Source organism: Scylla paramamosain, chromosome 8 (assembly GCF_035594125.1).
Source record: "Scylla paramamosain isolate STU-SP2022 chromosome 8, ASM3559412v1, whole genome shotgun sequence".
Taxonomy (NCBI): Eukaryota; Metazoa; Arthropoda; class Malacostraca; order Decapoda; family Portunidae; genus Scylla; species Scylla paramamosain.
The window spans coordinates 26,581,798-26,607,779 of NC_087158.1; the positions used below are offsets into that span (position 1 = coordinate 26,581,798).

General features: G+C 44.8%; 1 protein-coding gene and 1 long non-coding RNA gene across 16 annotated transcripts in view; one reads left to right on the forward strand and one right to left on the reverse strand.

Annotated features, from left to right (window-relative positions):
• LOC135103060 (uncharacterized) overlaps positions 1-1,904 on the forward strand; it is a 47,140-nt gene extending 45,236 nt beyond the window's left edge. For all 5 annotated transcript variants that reach the window (XR_010269903.1, XR_010269901.1, XR_010269902.1 and 2 more), the window contains one exon: positions 1,382-1,904. This is a non-coding gene — a long non-coding RNA (uncharacterized LOC135103060). The remainder of the gene's footprint in view (positions 1-1,381) is intronic.
• LOC135103051 (protein draper-like) overlaps positions 1-10,528 on the reverse strand; it is a 44,559-nt gene extending 34,031 nt beyond the window's left edge. For 10 of the 11 annotated variants that reach the window (XR_010269897.1, XM_064008968.1, XM_064008967.1 and 7 more), the window contains exons 1-3: positions 10,492-10,528; positions 1,364-1,553; positions 825-951 (exon numbers count right to left, since the gene is read on the reverse strand). Coding sequence is in view for 10 of the 11 variants with exons in the window: in XM_064008968.1 (XP_063865038.1) it covers positions 825-951; positions 1,364-1,553; positions 10,492-10,513 (339 nt within the window). In the remaining variant the exon portion in view is untranslated. Of the gene's footprint in view, positions 1-824; positions 952-1,363; positions 1,554-10,491 lie in introns of those variants that run through there. The other variant, XM_064008966.1, reaches the window with a different exon arrangement.
• Between the last annotated feature and the right edge of the window lie 15,454 nt (positions 10,529-25,982).

Below are 25,982 nucleotides of genomic sequence, written 5' to 3' on the forward strand. Positions count from 1 at the left end.
TATATATATATATATATATATATATATATATATATATATATATATATTATATATATATATATATATATATATATATATATATATATATATATATATATATATATATATATATATATATATATATATATATATATATAATGTTGAAGAAAAGACTGTAATAGATGTTTCATGCAAAAAGGAGAATGGTTGGATAAAACTGGATGGCTGATGAGTGTGAATGTATAAAGATGATGATACCCAAGGTGGTTATTGATTTATAAGACTAGATCATGAAAGTGGCTGTGAAAATATGAGATTAATGTCAGAGGAAGGGTAAACAATGCTGTACTGCAGGTTGGTTGTGTACCAGATGGAGGTGTAAGTAATATTTCATAGTGACACAAGTATATCTACAATAGAGGTGATGATATGAGCATAAAATGGCAGTCAAACCTACTGCCAGAAAGTTAGTGGAGAGGTACTTGTGATGTGAACAAAGTGGGTGAGAGAAATGTGTATGAAACATTTGGTGTGTGTAGTAAGAAGAGTGAAATTGTGGTGAACGTTGTTGAGCACTGCACTTCACATGTGGCTTGAATGCAGGACGAGATGATATGGGAAAAGAAAGTGTTTTGGGTGTAAGAATACCTTTTCAAAATGAGAGAGAGAGAGAGAGAGAGAGAGAGAGAGAGAGAGAGAGAGAGAGAGAGAGAGAGAGAGAGAGAGAGAACGTGTATGAACAAGACCAAATGAATATTTCTTCTCTGACTATCTCTTTCTATTAACATGATGTCTGAAAAGACTGATTGTCAGTAGCTTCTTCACTTGGAAAATGAATATAATACCTGTCTTTTAAATGATGTCTTGTAAGCTATCTTGTACTTGGAGCATTTGGGTGGAATACTTAGGCAGAATGTGTACGTCCGAACTTGGTAGGCTTTGGAGTAAGACACATTCACAAAACTTGTGTACCTGCAGAATATAAATCTAGTTAGATATGAAACATCTGAAGAAAATATTACCACATAGGAAATATAAACAATATATACAAGTATATCACCACTGCCAATGCTGTACTTCTATATTAACTTATAGCAGAGATGATTAATGATAAACTGACAAGATGAAAGTTGAGATGGAATAGTATTGGTTAATAGAATATACCTAGTACCTGAATGGAAAGAGATTGGTGATGAATGAAAGCATGTGCTAATAGGTGATATTACTCTGAGCTTTTTCATTGCGTCATTACTTCAAAAGTGCATTTTTCCCTAGTTCATTATCCCTTGTGTTGGGGGGGTGGTAAGTTTAAGTGTCAGGTTTAAGTCAGACTTACACAGGCTGCAGATGATCATCTCTGATTTGTTTACGCACACACACTTACGTTTCTTGTTTGTTGCAGACATTGGGTCCTCTGAGGGCCGTCGCCCCGACTGTCGGCACCCAAGTCACCGCAACCACCGCCGCTGCCCATACCGCCCACACCATCCACATTCTTGCCGCCATTGCTGCAGTGGTGGTGAAGGTGGTGGTGGTGGTACTTTGGCCTACCCTCACGTCATTACCATGCACGCCTGCAATAGAAAATACAAATCAGTAACGTTATTTAGGTCTTGATAAATAACTCCTTAAATTCCTGACACAGTTCAGCAAAAATCTGCGTAGGTATCATGGTTACATAATTTTCGTCCACCTTAAGTAAAATAAATGCATTAACTTTACATCTTTCATGGGTGAACTGCTGAAGGATATCTTACAACTTGATTGTTCAAACAAAGAACCGATTATCTGTTAATCAAGTCTTCTAGACACGAATACACCTCTCATCTTTGCTCAACGCAGGTAAATATCATGATATAAAGATGCACATATATTAAGTCTGAAGTTCAGGTGCTGAAAAGAATAAATATTTTCCCCTGTAAAAACGGTGTTATTTCCGTCAACACCTCCCATCTTGTCTATAGGCACACCTTCCTCTCACAGATGTTCCGTAGAATGAACGGTCCGGCGTGTCATCAAAGGATCCTCCCTAACCTTTCTTACTTGTATTGTGAGACCCTCAGAACGCCACCTCACGAATCAATGTTAACAGGCCATTATTGCTGCTGCCTTAACATCTCGGGGTCGGCGAGGGAGCGCGATGCTCCGCCCACTATTACCGCGCTGGCCTCCAAACTCACGACAGATTTCTTGTTCACATAATCGACAGCACTATACTACTTCACGCCTTCACCTCTCCAACACAGAACACCTACACTACTAACACTGGCGTTACACGTCGCCACAACAAACCAGACACGTCGCAACACACTAGAACATTTCACGACGCCTGTCTCTCACTGCATTACACCCACTCCTCGTTGTTAATGTGATCAGGAATCAATTAATATACCACACTAACTTCCAGTGTGTTTTGTAAATCCTTTTCTCAATCCTAAGTCCTCCAATCAGCCGGCAATCTAACAAGACTGTAAACAAAAATGAAAAAAAAGGAATATTCTTCCGTTTGGTATTGTCACTGAATAATGAAAGCAATGGGAGGCAGTACGTCTATTAAAACAGCAACACCTCATACAGGCTGCCCGCACGGTCGAGGGCAAACTATGACCTGACAATCTAGAAATGCTTTGAACTTCTGTAAGGTCGAATCCAGACCTCGAACCCAAACTTAAATTATCCTCACATGTATAACCATACAACGACAATTAATAACTGCGCTTTGCAGTCATATTAAAGGAAAATCAAGTATTGGGAATTTCTGTTATCTCCAAGTAGATGACACTAAACACAACATTCTGACGCCATCTGGCATCATACTGCTTATGTTGGACAAAATTATTTCCCACCTTTCCTTCCCCTGTCTCTGTCACTACCGTCACCTTCAGGAGGAAGCAAAGGGCGCCACCAGTGCACCAGTGGCCTCCCTTACAGCACACATTGCCGCCTTTTTCTGGAGTCGACCTACATTGACGCTGTTCTTTTATCCCAAAAGTCATATTATAACTAAACTTATTCAGTAATTATGCTATCAATCAAATTAGCATGATGCATTGTCGATACTACAACTTGAGAGAGAGAGAGAGAGAGAGAGAGAGAGAGAGAGAGAGAGAGAGAGAGAGAGAGAGAGAGAGAGAGAGAGAGAGAGAGAGAGAGAGAGAGAAACTTGAGCGCGCCCTGTAGTCTTGTGCAGGAAAATTCAATGTTAGTGGCCGTAGGACGAGGTCATGCCTGATGGATTACCTGTGGCGGCAATTCAGGGGAATGGGTGGGAAGCATTCGGAGAAGCGGGCAACCAACCATGTTGGAGGTGCGAGGTGCGTTAGGTTAGGTGAGCTTGATGGGTCATGTTACACCAGGTAATCTAAGGTAAAGTAGGAATAAAGTAAAGTAAAGTAAACTAGTTAAGATTATGTCATGTCAATAAGGAAAGGCAGGCGGGTGAAATTATGTACAGCTGAGCAAAGTATAGACAATGTAATGAGTTGGGGCAACGAAAAATAAATAAAGTATATAAGGAAGTAAATAAGTAAACGAATGAGAAATGTGAAATACATTATTGTTGGGTTATACTTGGCTAGGTTAGATACACAATGAATGCAATGAAATCACTGACTGAACTGGAAACTGGGCGTCGTGATAAGATCGGAAAAAAAAAGGAGACACAAGAGATGGAAAGCATAATATTGTTTGTGTCGGAAGGAATACAAAGAGCCGAGTGTGAAGTATAAGCACATAACTATCACATTATTCTATACTGCTTATAGCTTTCACACCCGAGGGAAATTCCACAATAACGCCTTCACTCCAGTTACGTAAGAGGGGAAAAAAAATTATATATATATATATATATATATATATATATATATATATATATATATATATATATATATATATATATATATATATATATATATATATATATATATATATATATATATATATATCGATGGCGAAGGGATAAATCTGGTATATTTTTACTCCCCCCCCCCACACACACAAGCAGTTCAGTCTAGGTATCGATTAAATAGGTAACTAATCAAAATAAAAGAGGGTACTGTAGAGGGCTTCCATAATTTCGGTAAACTGCAACTCTATCAAGGAAACGTTGTTCAAGAATCTGTCTGGGAACACGAGGCGAGATTTGCACGAACCATTGGGAGAGATGACCAATGAATACCGGGATGACTTAATCCACGAGCGTCAACTTAATGGCCTCGACTGGGATCCGTGTTCAGAAACACCCTGCTCTCTCACCACAACTATTTTTAAAGGCCACAGGTGTGATTATCCGGGCTCTCAAGAGTGTTTCTCCCGATTATAATGTACAAATCTTGTTAATCTGTAACTAGAACCATAAAAAAAGATACGATTACAAACCCGTGTCACTTCAACTAGATTCTTTTGAAAGTAATGGAGGTGCGGACATAAATGTTTCAGAATACGGTGCACAACCAGTCAACCAGCGAGCCCTACCCACATGACCGTCCTCTGCCACCCACGACGACCGCATCCCAATTACTCGCACCGATTAAACCAGAAAATCCTCACCACGCACACCGCAAGCTCCGCCTCCACCATGCCAAGTCAGAAAGCACGAGGCAACTGCGGCTGATGCGTAGCTTTCTCAGGAACGCATTCTCAGTCACTTCAGCGCCTTGCCTCCATTACATGAAGTCTCTGCTTAAAGTTATCGAGATTCTTCAAGGACGTTTTCATGATCCTAGTGCGAGTTTTGGAACGATTCTTCATTAATGAGAGAGAGAGAGAGAGAGAGAGAGAGAGAGAGAGAGAGAGAGAGAGAGAGAGAGAGAGAGAGAGAGAGACCCGACGTATTACTGAGGCACTTGACAACAGTCACGATAAAACAAAACTTTTCAAAATAAGAGCCTTAGTTTGTTGGCGGGTATGCAGGCGGGTTATTCAGCTCGCTATTCTGGACCATGAAAGCGCAGCATCATCTAGTCTTTACTGTCTTAGTTACCTCAGTCCGCTTTGCTTTCCTTGGGCACCACCTGAGGGTAACCAGAAGGATGAATGACGGTATGCGCAGACTGGATAGTATCACTGGTTCAAGTTAGGCTTCGAATCTAGGTTAGGTTATTCATATATACACTGATGACCTAACCTACCCCAACCCATCCACAATATACCAGGGTTGATTGTAGTCTTTGAATGACCTGCATGTACAGTACGGCACCATGCAGCCTGGGTGTGGTGTGGGCGTGGTACTTCTCACCGCCGCTGTCTGCACTCCGCTGCCCAAAAATAACTATCACACTAGTTACATGTAGGTTACCTCAATAAACACACAACCCAAACCGCCGAAGCCACACCAGAGGAAAACAACAAAATGCGGCATGTTCCAAAACACTTTGGCGCTGCACCTCCACTATCTTCGAAAAAAAAAAAAAAGTTGTAGATGAAGTTACAAGAGTCTTTAAGAGCGTTTTTATGGTTCTCGTGACAGATTAACAAGACTTACACATTATTAACTGGATAAACACTCTTGAGAACCCGGCTAATCATCTCTGTTGCTTTTGAAAATAATCATGGTGAGAGCAAAGCGTTTCTGAATACGGGCCTTTACCTGTGGGCGGTAAGCTGTTCCACCAGGCGAGCTAATGGTGACTGCCACACTGTCGCCCGTGTCGCCATAGCAGGTCATCGCCATGCAGGATGTGTTGGAATATTTAATTATATGTTTACTCCATCACGTCACTGCAGCTGGTCATTGTCAGGGAGGGACGCTGACGTGGGGTGACACACACACACACACACACACACACACACACACACACACACACACACATTACCTTTTACAATGGGTTCAAAAGTCACGGCAAGGTAACGAAAATATTATACACTTTCAGTAAGAGTTTCGTAAGGCGACCTAAGTACCTAACCTTTGAAAATACCAACTGATCCTAATATTCCGTAACCCTAAAACTACCATTCACATTTCATCTCCTCGGTCACACAGTCTTTCCTTTGGGCTACAGCAGTGCCGAGAACACAAGATGGCAACACTATTATAGCCACTTAAGAGACAGACAAAAGTTCAGTGTTGCCTTAAGCAGATCATCCTTTTACTGGTGTCGGGTTTCGAGCCATCATAAACCACTCCAGTTCAACATAAGGGCGGAGAGGGACAATTTTAGAGAGGCTGCCCTAGTTTATGATCCACGCTGTGCACAAAGACCGCGTACATTCGCCTCAAAGGTAATGTTATAATGCTACACAATTGGTCGAGTTGCCAGCGTGATTATTTTGGTTCAAGGGCGATGCGATGTGGTTTGTGATGTGTGTGTGTGTGTGTTGGTTTATAAAATGGGATATTATGTGCACTTATTTTGTTCCCTATGTGACAAAACAATACTACTACTACTACTACTACTACTACTACTACTACTACTACTACTACCACTACTACTACTACTACTACTACTACTACTACTACTACTACTACTACAGGTGGCTTTTTTGGTAACGGTACTGAAGCGGGTTCTTTTTTCTAGGTTTATGTAACTCTTAACCAGTCTCCTTCACACTTCAAAAATTTATACTACTACTACTACTACTACTGCTGCTGCTGCTGCTAATGAGTAATCCCTTGTTTCTCCGCCGTCACGGTTTCAGCAAAGGTCTTAACTTCAGGAGGAATGGCACAAAACACGGGACACTCATTTTTTGTACAGGTGAGGAAGTAATGGACACAGAATGTCATTGCCACAAGGAAACAGAGACCAGTCACGGAAGCAGCGCGCGCGCGCACACACACACACACACACACACACACACACACACACACTCTCTCTCTCTCTCTCTCTCTCTCTCTCTCTCTCTCTCTCTCTCTCTCTCTCTCATGGCTGGTTTAATTAAGTGTGCCAAAGGAGCAGAGGTACTGAAGGAGGTCATCCAGCACCACACGAGGCACTGCACAGGATAACATTACAAGTTGGTTTCCGAAGTGTAAAACTGAAACGTTAAAGTCGCCGTGCCTCTTGTGCCAAGCCTTACCTTGTTATTGGAGTTTGTACCTCTTATTGCATGTTCACTGTGTAGTTCTGATGTCGACATCGTGTGGTATTTGTGCACATTTCTTCTCATAATCAGGAAGATTGTGGTTGGATATAAGGCTTCATGTTTCGACCACACACACACACACACACACACACACACACGGTTCACCAACTCAGTGGCCATGTCCTTATCCGACATTCGGCAGACTGAGGTTCGCGTCCCGCTCATATGGCAAAGGTTTCCACAGATGAGGGAGCAGCCACGGGCTCCTTGAGTAAGAGGTGGTAGATGAAAGGCGTGAAGGGAGCAACCTCACTCATAGATCAGACTGTGTAAGCTCCGAGATCTCACTGTGATGGGATGGCTGAGGATCACGATTCCGGCACGTGATTCTCAAGACCGTGGTGACACACACACACACACACACACACTGCAAATTCAATATTTTACTCTAAAATGGATGTATTTTCCACATCAAATACTACATAAAGTAGGAACAACGAAAATCTTTTGTCACCTTCATAAACAAACTTTATTTATTTATTTATTTATTTTTTTACTTTCCGAGATGAAAAACCGTCTCAATTTCTTAATCTTCAATGTAAAAACCTAGAGTTGAGGCAAAGTTTCGACCACACACCCTGGACGTGACAAAGACAACCACAGCAACAGGTGCGCCACGTGACGAAAAGTTTTATTTACGCAAGAACTCCTGAAATCGACGGAAAATTATTGTCAAGTTCGTTTAGGAGGATGTAAGAAACCACTGCCATAAGGCATGATGGAAAGGGTTGGGGAAGAGCTGGTGGCGAGAGAGGGGTGCCATCCATGCAAGACTACGCACAGCACACTCAGGGATGAGGTGGTGGTGGCAGTGAGGGGAGGCTTTTAAGATTCAGGGCAGAAGGCAAAGTTTTATGTGATTTTATCCAATTATCCTTGATGTACAGAAGGTCAAACTGATGTGCGGCAACAAAAATCTCGTCATTAATGTGGCTCAAGAAGCTCATATCGCAACGACAACAACAACAAAGACGACGCCGACGACGACAACCGGAACTATCATCAACACCATAATGAACAACGAAAACAAACTGCATAAAAATGACAAGATTTGTAAAAGTGGCGTAAAGTGTGTGTGTGTGTGTGTGTTTGTGTGTGTACTATTACTACTACTATTACTACTACTACTACTATATACTCGCACATACGTAGGCACAATACAAAACTTCATTTCTCTTCACCTCATGCAAACACGGCACTTCACTACCACCATCGCCGTAAGAATATTGCTATCACGACACTGATATGGCGGGAGGACAGAGGAGACTTGTGGTGGTGTAGTGGTGGGACCAGGACGTGACTCGGCTTATTGTTATCACAACTCGTGGTCTCTTCCTCTCGGCCACATTTATTTCTTTATTTTTTTCGTCCACAACATACCCTTAGGCAGCATTAAGGAATGGATGAAGTGTAAGAATAATATGTAGGGTGGTTAGTTTTAGCAAAGAATACTGATAACTGAGCCACGAGATCCAAGGGAGGGTAACTTCGTCATTCTTAACACTCTCTCTCTCTCTCTCTCTCTCTCTCTCTCTCTCTCTCTGTACGCATACGTTTCAAATAATAGGCGATGTGCTGCGGCTGGCAAAGGGCAAACGGGGCGAACACACACACACACACACACACACACACACACACACACACACACACACACACACAGACAGAGAAGGGGCAAAGGGCAAAGGGGGCGAACACACACACACACACACACACACACACACACACACACACACACACACACACACACACACACACACACACACAAACAGAGGGGGCAAAGGGTACAGATTACATTAGATTATACGCACCCCCACAGCACACAGGGCGGCAAAACGTACAAATTATATTAGATTACACGCATATTAGCTCCCCCCCCACCACACACATACGTACACACACGTCACAAGATACTCTTACTACTGCGGCCTCCATCTACCTCATCTACCTTCTATAGAAACAAAAAATCCCTGATAAGCCTTCCCACAAGTGAGCTGGGGACCGTCCACACTCCTCTTGCCCTGCCCAGGCTTACCTACGCCTACCCTGTCCTGGTCCTTCTCACTGACGCGGACAGAGACCAGATCGAGAGGGAGCAAACAGAGCAGGAGCACGCGAGGGACCTTCTGGATAACTTATGAGGAGGCTTTGGACAAACTTGGGAATTCGGCGCCTCTACACTCCTCATTATCAAGTCTATAGGCTCAGCAAGACACTACATAATCTAACCTAATCTGATTTAACTTAACCATCCTCGCTACTGCTAGTTTACTTTATGTCGATGGATGTGTCCTCGCGCTGCAGAATAGTATAGATCACGTCTTATGCACATTCCGATATAAGCACAGGTTCATTCATCCTACACTATACTTGAGACATGTAAAAAAGGTTGAGAAAAAAAGAAAACAATTATTCTTCCCTATGTCCTTTTTTTTTTTTTTTCTGATAGAAGTATGTATGTAGAAAGAAAACTTAATTCCCATCCCAATTCTCACCTCAAACAGTATAAGTGTTGTTCGCAAGTCAGTCCCCCCTAACCCTAAGAACTAGGTATTTTTATTCTTACTTTGTTAATAAACCGCCAACGATTACCATTTTTATTCTTCGTGTTCTTATCACTATTATTACTATTACATTTTTTTTTATCCCATTTCCGCTTTTCTCATTCGTATTCCGGGGCCAATTCTTGTTTTCTTTTCTTCAAGTACTCGTAGGTGTCTTTTTAGGGGGAAATAAAAGCCGCAGTGAGTACGTCCTTACCTCCCATCCAAACACACCTTCCCTGCGGCGACACTCACGAAGACTGAGAGCCTAAGATTTGCTAGCATCGTGAAGGGGGAGCCAGCGTCGCCTATGTAGAAAGGAAGGTTGCCTAGGGGATATTTTGCTTCTACATGACTTATCCCTTCAAGGAAACACGAAGGTCCCACAGAGAGAGAGAGAGAGAGAGAGAGAGAGAGAGAGAGAGAGAGAGAGAGAGAGAGAGAGAGAGAGAGAGAGAGAGAGAGAGAGAGAGAGAGAGAGAGAGAGAGAGAGAGAGAGAGATATGTTGAATATGTTTAGCTGATCTTTGGGAAGAAGAAAAACAAGAACAAGAATAAGAACAAGAACAACAAGAACAAGAAGAACAATAACAAGAACAACAACAACTTCCAATGTCTCCTTTACAGTCATCATCACAACCACATTTATCAAGTCAAGGCAACACTTAACACACTTAACAACAACTGAACACACTTAACAAGATATTATACTCGGAAAGAAAAAAACTCCCAAGAGGATGGCGAAGGCTACTTTAATTAACACAACCAGTCATTCCTACAACACACACACACACACACACACACACACACACACACTGATAGAGCCTAAACGGAGAGTGTATAAGAGGCGAGGAAGGCTGGATGTGGTGGTGGGCGACTGCCTGGGTACCTGTGCACGATGCTTCTACCATGGTGAGATAGAGACGGTGGAGAGGGGGCAGTGTCGTGACGCAGGAAAGCTCTGTATGTCTTGGTGATGTGGAATAGTACGCCCATTATTTTGTCTGGCTGGAATTGGGTTCTTCCTCAGGTGACGGGGAGGAGAGGCGGAAGCTTTGCATTCTGTTAGGAAGCAACTCACACTCACCACCCAAACACAAAGCTCGTGTCCTGAGGAATGACAGCTCGGCACCGCTCGCTTGTTGCCCGATACTCCACACTGCACTGGCCGAATATGGGATGGCATTCTCAGACGTGTCCGTGCCTTATCTCGACTACATTAAACAGGTTCTAGTGGTAGTTATTCAGGTTTTAGATGGTATTTCCCTGTTCAGTTTAAGAAGGATTCCGCACCAACACTCACGACGACAAGACTCTGTGGCCTTTGAGATGCGAGCAGTTCTTAATGGAGCTCAAAGTGTTTCAAAATAAGGGTGTTGGCGTCCTTCCTTGCTACCGTGCTCTATTTGACGGGAGGAACACGTAAAATTCATCACAGAGACTATGAATAATGGAACCTCGCTATCAGCATGAACAGTTCACCTAAAATGGGCGTGCTGCAGGGAAGAGAGGCAAGGCAAGCACACATCACCTTCCCTTTCTGATCTCTCTAGGGGCGTGGTGCTTATTTTCCTCTGCAGCGAATGTCATTGTGCGGAGAGCAGAGCCGTGACATCCGAGGAGTCACTCTGCAGCAATGTAATTCAGGGAGGGAGAGAGGAAGGGGAGCATTGCAACACTACCTCTTCCGCCACACCCACGCACCCGCCCACACTCACACACACACACACACACACACACACACACACACACACACACTCACGTCCTCCTCTCACCTCACTGCTACCTTCACAGGACAAGCAAGGGAAAAATTCCCTTACAGCGGCATGCAAGCCTTAGATTAGAATCAACAGCATCAAAGAGTGAGAGAGAGAGAGAGAGAGAGAGAGAGAGAGAGAGAGAGAGAGAGAGAGAGAGAGAGAGAGAGAGAGAGAGAGAGTTTCTATCAAAACCGTTTATCCGCAGTAAAGGAATGCGCCACAGCGAGTCAGTAGCCGTGCAGTGACGCGTGGGCGGCGAGAAGAGGTGCAGGGAAGCAAGGCGAGGGAGCGGCCAGGCCAGGGCGGTGCTTCTACAAACACTTGGACAGGTCCGCCCCCGCGAGCCTCGGGGTGAAGTGCGCGCCACTCCCCTGCGGTGCTCCGGCCAATTAATGCAACAGGTGTTACTCTCGACCTGAGCCGGTGGGCGGGTCAGACAGCACAGCCTGGCAACACCCCCCCCCATCCCGAATCCCACACACACACACATACACACAGCCAGCACCCAGCCAGCCAGTGTGCCGCCGAGCTGTTGACAGCGGCACCGTTCTCTCCTCGCTACAATATGTTTTAGAAATGTAACTGCTTTAGTTGCGTCAGAGCCTTGGTGCCACTGCCATACCGCCTCCCTGCCTGCGAGTGTTACAAGAGGCTATGATATGATACGAGATAAATTTTTCTCTGTAAACTTTTTCTCAGCAACGTTTGTTACTGTCATTATAAACATTTTCTCAGCACGGTGCAATTTTTAAAAGCTTTGTTAACGATTCAACCAACACGGCGGTTTCAGATGAAATGCAGATGTGCAGAATGGCGCACACACACACACACACACACACACACGTGCGCGCACACGCACGCGCGCACGCAAGCACGCACACACACACACACACACACACACACACACACACACACACACACACACACAAAGGAAGATTTTTTAAAACTTTTCCTACTACCACGAACAAAAACAATACTTTCACAGGTGGCAGGAAACAAGACCAAGGTGTACGTGTCTTCTTCTTTAGAGGGAACGACATGAATAGTTATGAGCATATTCCCACAAATAGTAACAGTACTGTAGTAGTAGTAGTAGTAGGCGGAGCAGGAGAAGGAAGAGGAAGATGGTGTGTTCGGGAATGTTTGAGCTGCGAGCTCAATCCAACCCATTCCACCAACCCACACCACTACTGTTCGCACTGTAGGCTGCTCCGATCATTCCCGTCTCACCTGACCCCAACTCGACTCCGCTTCGCCCCGTCCCACATTCCCACAGAAGGGGAGGCTGGGGGAGGCTGGGGAAGACGGGCTTGTACGGCTTCCTCACGTGCACTAGTATCACCTGCCATCTTACCTGCCGTCACCGTCACCTTCCTTCACGAGTTTCATCACCACCGTTATCATCGTAGCCATCACCACCCCCCCCGCCCCCTCCGTCACGCCCTGATTACCGCGACGCCTTACTATACATAAGTGATCTGCGGCTCAACATAACTGTGTCTTGATTTTGATCTTGATAACGTTAAATCGATCCCCGTTATGAACAGTTTTTTTCATTGCTCCGTTGCGCTTCTCATTTCACAAGAGAAGCGCTTGGTTTGTGTGTTTTGGAGTGTAAACGCTGGCATAATGTTACTATTCGTACTGAGAACACACGCACACACACACACACACACACACACACACACACACACACACACACACACACACATTTTCCTTGTTGACGATTCATTTATGTCACTCACTGAAGCTGTGCTGTGTGTGTGTGTGTGTGTGTGTGTGTGTGTGTGTGTGTGTGTGTGTGTGTGTGTGTGTGTGTGTGTGTGTGTGTGTGTGTGTGTGTGTGTGTGTGTGTGTGTGTGTGCGTTTGTGTGTCACCCTGCTTTTCCCATCAGCGGTGACCCGTGATGGCCCCGTTCGCTGGTCCTGCCAACCCCATCTCGCTCTTAGTAGTTGTACTGTGTGTGTGTGTGTGTGTGTGTGTGTGTGTGTGTGTGTGTGTGTGTGTGTGTGTGTGTGTGTCACAGTGAATGATATCGCAGCTTCTTGAAAATCACGTGTAATAAAAACGTGCGTGTGAAACTCATCCTGCCGCTCTTCCCGACTCGTTAGCTCAGGTGACCAGCCAGGAGTTACTGTGTTACTTGAGTGAGGTTTTGTGGACAGCCTTGAAATGTGGACAATTCCCTCCTTTGCATACTCGACTACAAATAACCCTGCTGTTGCTAATTAATCTTATACACGCAGGGCTTTTTTTTAGTAGTAATGCAGGAGGAGTTGAGATGCTGAGGTGATCGTGATGTTAAGTGAGCAATGTGTGTGTGCATGGCAGTCACGATGTGGTGTTATTGACTAATGTGGTAGTGAAGCGTTTCTAAGCAGCAGCTCTGTTTCAAGGTTTTGGTTCCCAAGCACTGTCCCTCCCCCATCTTGAGGTATTGCATGTAGCGAGCCTGTGCAGAATTAGTCTCCGAGTAAGTTTAGAAGGTTAAGTTAGGCTAGGTGCACCACAACAAACCAACACCCAAGAAGGCGAGCAGCCACAGTGTGCACTCATACACCACAATCGACAACACCCGCGGCTGCTTCATGAAAGTTTCAGTGTCTGACGACAGACTGCCGATATATTTCATAATTAACGCATAAAACCAAAATTTATTACTGGCTCGACAACCGCCCGAGTCTACGATAACTTTGTATGCCTTGTGTGGCCTGGGAAACTTAACACACCTGGCACACTTCCGCAATCAACCCCGGAAGGAATCAATGCATGGCACTTCAGTACACACCTGCCTCCCTCGCCCTCGCCGCCTGTGTGAGTGTGCCAGGGGGACGCCCACCTAGGAATTCCGCCTTGTAAATCTGCCTGGGACCAAGAAAACAGCAGTGGTCAGCGATAAAGCAGCGTTACACTACACCACGCCTGACACCAGGTGTGATTACATATCATTAATATCCTCATGAAGGCGATCAATGCTCCCATAACTCTGGGTGACGTTTATTAGTAATTAATGTCCATTGGTCGTTTAATTTATGATGTGCCTGAATCCCTCCAGCAGGCACACAATGCGAATACGTGAGGAGACCCAGGGACCCAAACACGTCGGCTGGTGTCTCTTGCCAGGACTTGTAACACTAACCCGTTGACTACACACACACACACACACACACACACACACACACACACACACACACACACACACACACACTTATCCACAGATTAAGAACTACAAGCCAAAAATATGGAAAAAAAGCTAATCTCCTAAGCAAGCCAGGGAGTGAGGGTGGGACAGCGTTAGAGAAGCGGCGGCAGGTTGCGGAGTGGCGAGGTGCGCCCAGGCTGACCGGAAGGTGATTACAGGAGGAAGTAAGAGGCACCGCCCACCGGAAAGACGCCCGGCTGACAACAGTTGAAGCTCCAGAGAAGCGGACGCCTTGCTGCTGTCCTTTGAGTGTCCAGGCAGCAAACTGTGTTCCAGAACGTCCCTTTGCTGCCAGTTAGGACGACATTCTGAAACCCCGCGCCGCACTTTCCATTACATTCAAAAGGCTCTAGTTGAATCTACGTGGCTTTTTGTGTGTGTGTGTGTGTTTTTTTTTTTTTACGGTTCTAGTGAAAGAATAACGAGATTTCTACATTATTAATAGGAAAAAAAACAGTAATAGGAATCTTTGGGGCCCTTAAAAATAGTCGTGGTGAGAGAGCAAAGCGTTTCTGCTGTGTGGGGGAGGCAACATGGCGGGTATTCCTTTGTGCTAGTTTACACAAAAGAATGGGAAATAAATAATAATGGCTGTGCATGCTGGCGAGTTGCTAGGTGGTGGTGGCGGTGGTGGCTGCGTGGATGGGCGTGTGGGCGTGGGCGTGGAGGCTCAGGAACGCGCGGTCATTCACGGTTGATTGGCACCATTACCGCCTGAACTGTTTTAACTGTTTTCGCTAAATTACCGATGAGATTTCCCTTTACTGAACACGATTCACGCAAATTCAGGTCCTTTTTTTCATGAAATGTTGCCGCGTTTGCAATAGGTACGGTTCAGCTGGATATTTGAGCTTTATTAACAAACAATCGACTTTCTCTCTCTCTCTCTCTCTCTCTCTCTCTCTCTCTCTCTCTCTCTCTCTCTCTCTCTCTCTCTCTCTCTCTCTCTCTCTCACTTACCGATGGCGGGGAGTCACTTGCAAGATTGAAAGTCCCCCCAGTCGAGTCTGTGGGAGGAGAAAGAGAACCATTAAGACAAGCAACACATCAGACTGACAGACAAATACACACACACACACACACACACACAAATGAGATGTAAAATAAAGCAAAACGATTGATATTAGTGAACAGTGAATAATAGTGAAGCATAGTGAATGCAACAAGGAGAAAGGGAGACGCTGCTGCTGCTGCTGCTGCTGCTACTATTACTACTTCAACTACTACTACTACTTAAAATTAAAATGAGACAAGTAAATCTCTCCCGTCAATAATTTGTCAATAATTTATCTTATTTTTTTTTCCCTAACTACAAACGTCGCCTTCAGTAAACATGCTTATACAACACGAAGTTAAAAACAGCGACGCTTAAGTAAACAAGCTTATATCATTATACGAACCTGAAAACAAAAGCATAAAAAAAAGCGAAGTAAATCTCTCCCGTTAATCATTTCTCTTATTGTGCCCCAAACTGCACGTCTCGCTTCAAGTCAAAAAAAAAAAAAAAAAAAAAAAAAAAAAAAAAAAAAAAAAAAAAAGAGGCTTAGTTGTTTGTGAAGGAAATCGTAAAACAGGCCAAAATATCCTGCGGGAGAGAGCTTGGTAGCCTTATCAACAGCGGAACCACAAAGGGACGGATGCTTGGCTCCATGCTTGACTTACAAGCCAGCCTATCGTAAGACTTACTTCACGGCCTTCTTTCAGCCTCATCCCCCCTCATACCCCCTCCCCAATCTCTTAGTCTGACGCTGCCTAATAAGGAAACAAACTGGTCTTTCCGTCACTATACCATAAGGTGCATGATCTTTGCTCTTTAATCCGGTGGTGGTGGTGGTGGTGGTGGTGGTGGTGTAAACAGCATTTAAATGAAAAATAACAATGCCTTCGATCATTTGATTAACTATATAATGTTTCTTGAGATATTGTAATATTAGAGTAAAATTAGCTGCAGTTTAACAGAGAGGAAAGAAAAGTATACTCTTAGCTCACTAATGATTGTGAGGGAGGGTATAAATGCTTGATGGTGTGAAGTTGTGTGGGTATAGTGATGTTGAGGACAGTGATGATGGTGCTGATGAATGCTGATGGTGATGGTGGTGGTGGCGATGGTGGCAACAATGGTGGTGATGATAGCCTCAGTTTCTGACACCAATGGGAACAATTTCAGGGCGGCACACGGAGGCACCGGGGGAGGAGGGAGGGAAGAGAGCAGCGGCGCCTCAGGGGAGAAGCACTAACAAGGCCAATAGCTGGTGGTAACTTTCAGCAATGCTCTCAACTCGCTTCAAATCCATTTAATATTGTGGAGTTAGTTTGACGTTTTGCTTCACCCTCCAGTAACATGACGCCAGGAAGGGATCACAACCCAAGGAGTGACTGCCTGCCTGCCTGCCTGCCTGCCTGCCTGCCTGCCTGACTGCCTGCCTGCCTCAACTCCCCCACTCCCTCCCCACGAACTCTGACGGACACGCAGAATCGAGCACCATCACACGCCCTCGTCCGTGATATCTAGGCCGTCCGTGGATGTCAGCGGCGTCTGTCACTCCTAAGTCACGACAGACGCAGCTCGAGGATAGCCGTCCTGGTGATACTGACAGGAGAAAGACAGAAGGAGAGGGAAAAAACATATCTGACAGGCCCAGGGAGGTATTCGAGTAGGCCTAACAGGGATGCTGACGGCCGTGTGGGAGAGACAGAATGATGGAAGGAGAGGAGGTGCGGGACAAGGCAGAAAAGAAGAAAAAAAGATGAGGATTGATGAGAATAAAGGTGGCTGACGTGAAGGGAGTGAGAAGTGAGGCCGCTAGAGAGAGTGATTGGGGGTTGGGAGAGGCGAGAAGGTGGGGAGAGGGGAGCAAGATCTTGGAGAGATGGAGAATATCACAAAAGGATGACAAGAGAATGAGATACAGATGTCATCAAGCTGGTTCTCCTCACACTACTTCCCTCCCTTCCCCTACTACTACTACCACTACTACTACTACTACTACTACTACTACTACTACTACTACTACTACTACTACTCTCCCTCTTCTTTCTTTCTACTACTACTACTACTACTCTTCCTTATGCTCCTCCAGAAGGGACCATTGCTTTCCCATCACCGCATCACAATGACTGCCCCTAATGTCTTTTTCTTGCCACGTACTCGCTTACATCGCCTGCGCGTCACATCAATAAACTTTTACGGCGATAACTTAGTGACAGCAGTGATAACAGAGGGGTATCAGTATATGTGTTTACTTGTGTGTTCTTAGGTCATTATTACTGAACGTACCATCCCCTAAAGAACCTCGTGGTGAAGAAAATGGTAACGCTTATTCAGGAAGTTGAGCTGGTGATCGCTTCTTGAAAACTGTTGCCGTATATTTTCATTAGTCGTCACAGGGTTAAATATTCTGCAGCACTTCTGTCCATACCTCTAACTTCATTCAAAAGCTTTTTACTTTGAGTTACACAGGTTTTCAAGAGTGCTTTTACGATTCTGCTGACGGATTAACAGTATTTCTGCATTATTAACAGGAGAAACATTCTTGAGAACCCGGCTAATCATCTCTGTGGCTTTTGAAAATAGTCGTGGTGAGAGAGCAAAGCGTTTCTGAATACAGGCTTGTAAGGGAACCGTCTCTCGCGGCAGTCAGGGCAGCGCAGCAACACGTCAGCGTCAGGCAATCCGCTGGCTATTCCTGGCGCGACTTGATTGCCCCCACCGATTGGATCCCTCGCAGTGACGGGAACACAAAGGAGGCACAAACAGCATCAGACTTTTTGACCCTTAGGAGGTTGGTGATAAGCTCCAATGTGGAAAGTAAGACTCCTCGTGTTAAAATCATTATGAAAAAACAAACAAACAAACAAACAAACAATACACAAATAAATGAAACGAACGAAAGAATGAATGAATGAATAAAAGGAAATAACGTGTATTTTTATCAGTTCCTATAAAGTAAGGTAGGAAAGGTTGGTTAGGTAAGGTAAGGAAGGTTGGTTACGAAAGGTAAGATAGGATTGATAAGGTGAATTACGGTGAAGTAAGACCAGGAAAGGTACGGTTCGATAAGGTAAGGAAATGTACGGTCAGATAAGGTAAGTAAGGTAAGGTAAGGTCAGGTCAGGTAAGGAAAAGTAAGACAAGGTACGGTAAGATAAGGTACGGTAGGGTAAGACAAGGGAGGGTGAAGTAAGGTGAAGTAAGGTAAGGTAAAGTTAAGATGAGGTGAGGTAAGGTACAGTTATGTAAGGTAAAGGTTTACGTAAGGTGAGGGGAAATTAAGTGACGTCAGAGTAGGTTAGATTAAAGGTTAAGCACATAAGGAGAGGACAATGTATAGAAAGTGAGAATGTCCAGGGATATCATGTCAGGGGGAAGAGATGTCCACGCGGAAGGGGAATGTCCCACACTCGGCAATGCTTTCTGCGTCACGTTTCAGCGATACAAAGGTGAAGGCGGGGCACGTGCAGTACACACACACACACACACACACACGAAAAGACCCCACAGGCATTTTCCACACTTAATAATGAACAAAAAGGCAGAGAATAGAGAATCGAACACAATGGAACATGAGCGCACGCAGAACCGTAATGTGGCCGTCTATTGTTGGTGTGATTAAAGTGATTCAAGCGAGACGGGGACCAAGGACGCGCTCATCAACATGCATGGAAACGAATAACCGAATGGATGTCTGAGGCCGCCACGCCGCCCAGGGAAATCATAGTACCACAGGGGAGGACGCAGCCACACGACTCTTGCTGCTGCGACGCACTCCATGCCGCGGCGGTACACTGCCCATCATTAGGCAATCAAGCGCACCGGCCATCTCTCTCTCTCTCTCTCTCTCTCTCTCTCTCTCTCTCTCTCTCTCTCTCTCTCTCTCTCTTTGTGACACACAGGAAAGGCAGGGTCAGGAACCTTGGGAAACAGAATTTGACGGAAAGCCCCATTTCATTAATATTACATGCAGTCACTTCTACTACTACTACTACTACTACTACTACTACTACTACTACTACTACACCACAACTACCACTACTCTATGATTACCGGTCTAACGTCAACTTCGTGACTGGCATTAGAAACGTGTTTGTTCTAAGAACATTACAACATGGCAATAAGTCTGGAGTGTCGAGTTCTTTTTATAGGAAAACGGTGTGTGTGTGTGTGTGTGTGTGTAGTTACAAGTAGGAGGGTCATTGCTATGGTGGTTAGGCCTACAACACGACGACAGAGAGAGGTTTCGAAACATTCGCATCCTTCCTGGGCTCAGTAATACCGTGGTCCCAATCTTTCTTTCCCGTACCTCCCTCGCTTTGCCCCGCCCGGGGAGACAACGCACGCCAATTGCAGCACGGCACAAAAACCGCCGTTGCTACACCTAACCACGAGTCCTCGCCAGCGACCTAAAAGTCACTGTCAACGCTCCTTCGCATTCCTTTTGGGTTCATATCAATATTTTATGCACCACTCTTACCTTCATAATGATAATATGAACTATGAAAGTGCACGGTCTATATATTGGAAAGGACACTATGTGCATTCAGAGTGCAGCTGTTCGCCAAAGGGAATTCACGTGAAGAAAGTGTTGAGGACTCACTGGGAAGCTAAAATGGGAAAGAAACTAAAGGAAGAATATTTCAGTTGAGTTGATCGATCGTGCTACATGAAGGTGGGAAAACCCGAACACAAAGAAAACTGCAGGGAATTAAGTTGTCACGAAGCTGTACCCAGACACCACTATGCAATTTCCTGAGACGAAAACTGCACTCCCAGGATTCAGACGTACAGATACAACCCTCTGAGTGTGAACGAGACTATAACGATAATTTGATTCCAGTAACCCAGACGATTTTACCAAGTGGCTCTTAGTAATTTTTAAATTTTGAATATTCTTTGACATTTTTTTTTTTTAACTGGCATCTTCAGTGGGCCTTTACTTTTTCTTTGCTGTATTGTTGCCCTTGGCCAGATCCCCTCCCACATAAAAAAAAGTAGAAATATAACGAGAGGCTAAATTTGAAATGATAGATCACTCCTTTTGCCGTGAATGGCGTATTGTGGCGCCTCTCGTGATCACGCTCCACCAGTCACTGGGTTAATATCAACTAGGGCTGATCAGTGCAGTGCCAGCTTTCGCCGCGCCATTCAGTAAAGGTCCTTGAACTCATATTAAGACAGTAAGGTGAAAACTCCACTATTAAGCAGGCCCTTCACGCCGCTTGGAACACAAAGGAACACGAAGGAAAACAAAAAAAGAATAAGCAGCTGTAGTCATGACGGCCGTTACGAAACTTGTTTGTGATAAGTTACAGTGTCTGGTGTAAAGAATCCCCCACGAGGAGAGAACACGTCCAAATGGTGCTAGAGGGTCAGGCAGGTGCAGAACACACGCAAAGCCTCGCACGCTCTCCCCCAGCACACATCCAGCACAATAAACAATGAATATACAGAAAAAAAAGGTACATATTTAGGATAGCAAAGCACCACGTGTATATAAGAGCATTCTGGATATCTTAATTTGTACATCTTTGAGGAAAATAAAATATTACAGCAAGTTAAGTTTTAAAACCAATCTGTGAAAGTTTTGAATCTTTTCCCACAACAAATATATTGCATAAAGTTAGGTTATATTATGTTAAGTTAGAATAGGTTAGTTTACGTTGATAGGTTAGGTTAGAGTACGTCACTCATTTTTTATCTACCCTCACCTATCCCAAAAATTACTGAGGTAACTGACCTTCAAGTGATCTGATATTTCAACATGATCCTAAGATATTAAGATATGTTGCATTAGTTAGGAATTAGTCAGATTACGTCACCTCACTAATCCAACTCACCAATCCCAACCTGACTCAATAACAGCGTGGGTGACTGATTTTTTGAATGATAACATATATTTAAAATGTTATTATCTGATCACGAGTCTCAACCATCACCATCACCACCACCACCACCACCACCACTAAGTCAGCGAAGGGAGGCTAGCCACCGGACGGACGGCAATGAGACTAACCGGTATGATGCTCCCTGCCCACCCTGCCTATCATCTCCCTTACTCCGCACCCCTCCCAACACTGTCAACGCACTCCTCCCCTCCCCGTCCCGCTTCCCTGCGTGTACTCACTCACTCTACTTTTTTTTTCCACTGTCACTGAGTCAATTTATGAGAGAAGCGTAATCTGAGTGATCCCGCAACACACCACACACTGCGATGTCTGCCTTGCGTCCCTCCATCACCACACGCCACCATTCATTCCACAACACTGCTCTCTCTCTCTCTCTTTCTCATACACACACAAAGACAGAGAATGAAGGACTGAAAGAAAGACCAGTTAATCAGACTTACGAGTAAAAGACACACGGCCGGAGTTTGAATGAAAGAATTTACCGCAGACACTGGAATACATACACACATGGCCCAGCCCTCTCCCTCTCTCCCCTCCTGTCCCTCTTGACTCTTACTGCGTCAGGCAACATGTGGACGTTCGTCGCCAGCCAAGTTTCCCTGGCAGGACAACACTTGGCGGCTGGTGGTGGTAGTGGTGGTAGAATGGGGAGACGAGTGGCGTGCCAGTTCTGTTGTTACTCCCTAGGTAGCGTGTCTCTTCCTCCCCCACATGCTATATTATCTCTCTCTCTCTCTCTCTCTCTCTCTCTCTCTCTCTCTCTCTCATGCAAGGAAGTCATTATAAGCACAGTGGTTCTCGGTAGCACAGTTAACAATACCAGTCTACAAGACCACGGATCTTGTTACCTCATTTGAGTGAGCCTAGACAATTTTACGGAATAATAACAATACCACAAGCACCGGAAGATTTCAACACAACTCCATCGCTCTTATTGTCGGTGGTGCATTTCCAAATTACACAGTGACTTGCACCAGGCCGTTGTATTGAGGCTGAGGAGACGAGGACCAGTAAACAGATTAATTAAAGGGGCCAAGCTTCACCACCTTCCCAGGCCTCAGTGCGCAGTGGTCGTTGTCACGTGTGCTGACGGCGACTGCAGCTTACCACTAGACTGCTGACGCCCGGAGTAACAGCTAGACGAGTGCCTGGATGGTGTGGAGAAGGCGCCACGTCTAAAACACCCTCAGCAGCGAGTCAGCGATAACACACACACACACACACACACTGATGGGTCCGTATTCAGAAATACTCTGCTATCACCACGACTGTTTTCAAAGGCCGCAGAGGTTATTAGCCCGGTTCTTAAGACTGTTCCTCCTCTTAATAATATAAAAATCTTGTTAATATGTCACTAGAACCGTAAAAAAAACAAAAAACACTCTTAAAAGCACGTGTCACTTCAACTAAAGCCTTCTGAAAGTAGTGGAAGTGCAGCACAGCAGTGTTTCAGTATATGGACCTTACGACAGAGGAGCGTGACGTCAACAACAAGCGTCATCACCTCCCCTCCGCTGCTTCGCCCCTCTCTGTTCACGAGCGTCCGTCAGTACAGTCCGTCGCTAACTTTTCTACCCCTGAATTGATATGAAGCACAACCAGCTTACTCGTGATCCCTATGCTTATCTATAATCTCCTACAGCCCCGCCTCTGTGTGCTTTTTTGATGTGTGAGTTGGGGACGGGGAAGGTGGAGGGAGGGGGAGAAAAACGCCACAGGAAAGATGGTAGGATAAGTAAGACTCCAGTTCGTGTATAATAAATAATAACTAACATGAGTATATACTGTAATAACTGCAATTTTCTGAGTCATGCAGACACTTGTATATGCATAATTGTGTTTTTTTAAGGTTTTATTATTATTATTATCATTATCATCATTATTATTATTATTATTATTATTATTATTATTATTGTTATTATTATTATTATTATTATTATTATTGTTATTATTATTATTGTTATTATCATTAACATTATTAATGGTATTAATTTGTTGGTGTGTTGTCATTCATGAATATTTTATTTCTTAAGTGTTGTTTTTTTGCTGCTGAAATGCTTATGCCTCTGGTTAAAGTTATTATTATTATTTTTAATATTATTATTATTATTATTATTACAATTATTATTATTATCAACGCAGACTTTTATTTTTCTTAAAAGCAAAGGACTATAATTCTCTCTCTCTCTCTCTCTCTCTCTCTCTCTCTCTCTCTCTCTCTCACGCATGCACACAAAGGACAATCATCTCTCCTTTCCCACAAGTAGAATTCTTAACTCGCCCCACACCACCACGCCTCACTAATTACAAGGCTACTGGTCTCCACTCACCACTGGCACCACCACAGCGTCCACTTGCCACTCACTCAATACCTCACCTCAGGGCGCGAGTGGCCGAGGTGGACACTGGATAGTAACCGGACTGCAAATACGGCGGGCCAGACAGAACCACCCTGATAAGACACCAAGGTAAAGGGAGACGATACAAGACCCCTTGATGTACTGAGACTTTGTAACTTCACCCTCTCTCCCTCTCTCCCTCCTCCTCCTCCTCCTCTTTAATCTTTTGTACTCTGGATTGCGTCATTGTACTGGTTTGTGACATGTGCGTGGTGATTGATTGGTTTTAGGATCTTATTCTTTTTAATTCTAATGTTTGTATTAATTAGTAGTTAGAAATGGTTTTAATTCGTATTTCACTTATTTCTTTCGTAAATGTTCTACTATACTCGTTCTTCTCTGTCTCCTTTTTAAAGAGTAAACCTTCTAGAGATATAGGAGCATTATCATACTACTGTTTCTGCTACTGCTACTGCTACTACTACTACTACTACTACTACCAGCTACTGCCATCGTTATCATTAAAAGTTACAAGCATACTCGGAGTTTACCTCAATGAAACGAGTATTTTTCTTGCTTCCTCCCGGTTTTGTTCGCCATCCATCTCGTTCGTGTTGTTGTTCCCTCTGCATGCTGTACATTACCTCGCACCCTCACAGTCCTCCTCTCTAGGTCAAATGCATAATACTTCCGTTCATACATTAATCATCCTTGACATAATATAAAGGATTCTCACTTTCACTTTTCGTTCCCTCCTTAAATAAAAAAAAAAAATAAATAAATAAAAAAGAAACGACACAATTACCTGCTATCATCATTCGTATTAACCATGTAGCCAATTAAGTGCAGATGCTAGAATTTATTTTGTCTAGTATCATAACAAGCAGACGAGGGTGTGGTAACGATGCCTGGCAATCCTTATTCGTGCTTGTTGCTGAGGCGGAGGGGGAACCATTTCAGGAAGTCCACCCTCCATCTCTTCCTCCCTTCCACCACACCCCTTCCTCCCTGCAATCTGCCCTCCTTCCTTTCTTTCTTCCACTCCAACTCATTCCTCCTTGCCTCCCACCCTTTCCTCTCTGCAGTCACGCACCTTCCTCCCTTCCCCCTGTCACCCAAACTCTTTCCTCCCTGTCATCTACCACCTCCCTCTGTCCTATCCTTCGTTCCTCCCCTTTCAATTCACTGATAAGACTCATGCAACTACATTTCAGCTCGCCCACTGCATGCACCAAACCTCTCTTTCTTCCTTCCTCCCGTGTGTGTGTGTGTGTGTGTGTGTGTGTGTGTGTTTGGAAGCACCGAACGCAAATATTTATACACACAGCTATCACGGAGGCAAAATATGGCCAGGAGCGATCATCTACTTATCGTCGCCCTCAGGCAGACGAAGGGCACAAAGGGGCCGGGCGCTATTCTCGGCTACCTACCCTCCAGCGCACCACCACCACCACCACCACCACCATCGCGGCGCCACGCTGCCATACATTATTCCCGACACGCGTACTGTAATTGAAGACTACAGGCAGCCATTTACTCATTTGTGCAGCACGATAACAGCCCTCGGGGGACACGCTGCGATGAGACACGGCGCGCCTAATTGGAAAGCGACGAGGGTTTATAAACATTGCAAGGTGGGCGGGGCTGACGAAGCGGGGGCGGCCAGGCGACAGGAGCGTGGCGGACAAAACAGCTGCATGCGAATCAGGGGTTGGTATAGGAGGGCTGACAGGGTCTCCACGACGCACACGGAAGGAGAGTATTTTCTTTATTGCGTGTCCACTTCATTGTGTTTGCCAAGACCTCAACACAAGTACAACTGTCAGTATTGTTTTGCAGTGCAGTGACGGCTGCATGACTCCACTGCCTTGGATTCCTGGATGTCATTAGGGGACGCGGAAACACGACCATACAGCGCAATTTTCCCCAGACCTTCAAATAAAGAGTATATGTATACAGAACAAGTCTGACGTGACGCTGGGAGCATGGGAAGGGGAGGCAGCAGGCCGCCAGACACACGCCGCAGAAAGAGAAAACGGGACACGCCCACACATCGCACCGCTCCCTTCCCGGCCAAGCCTCTGCCTTCATGCCTTTATCTGTCCGCCAGACGTCATCTCTGGAGACGAGGGATCAGGTGTGCTCCAGTCAGGTCGCACTCACAATCAGGGTCTG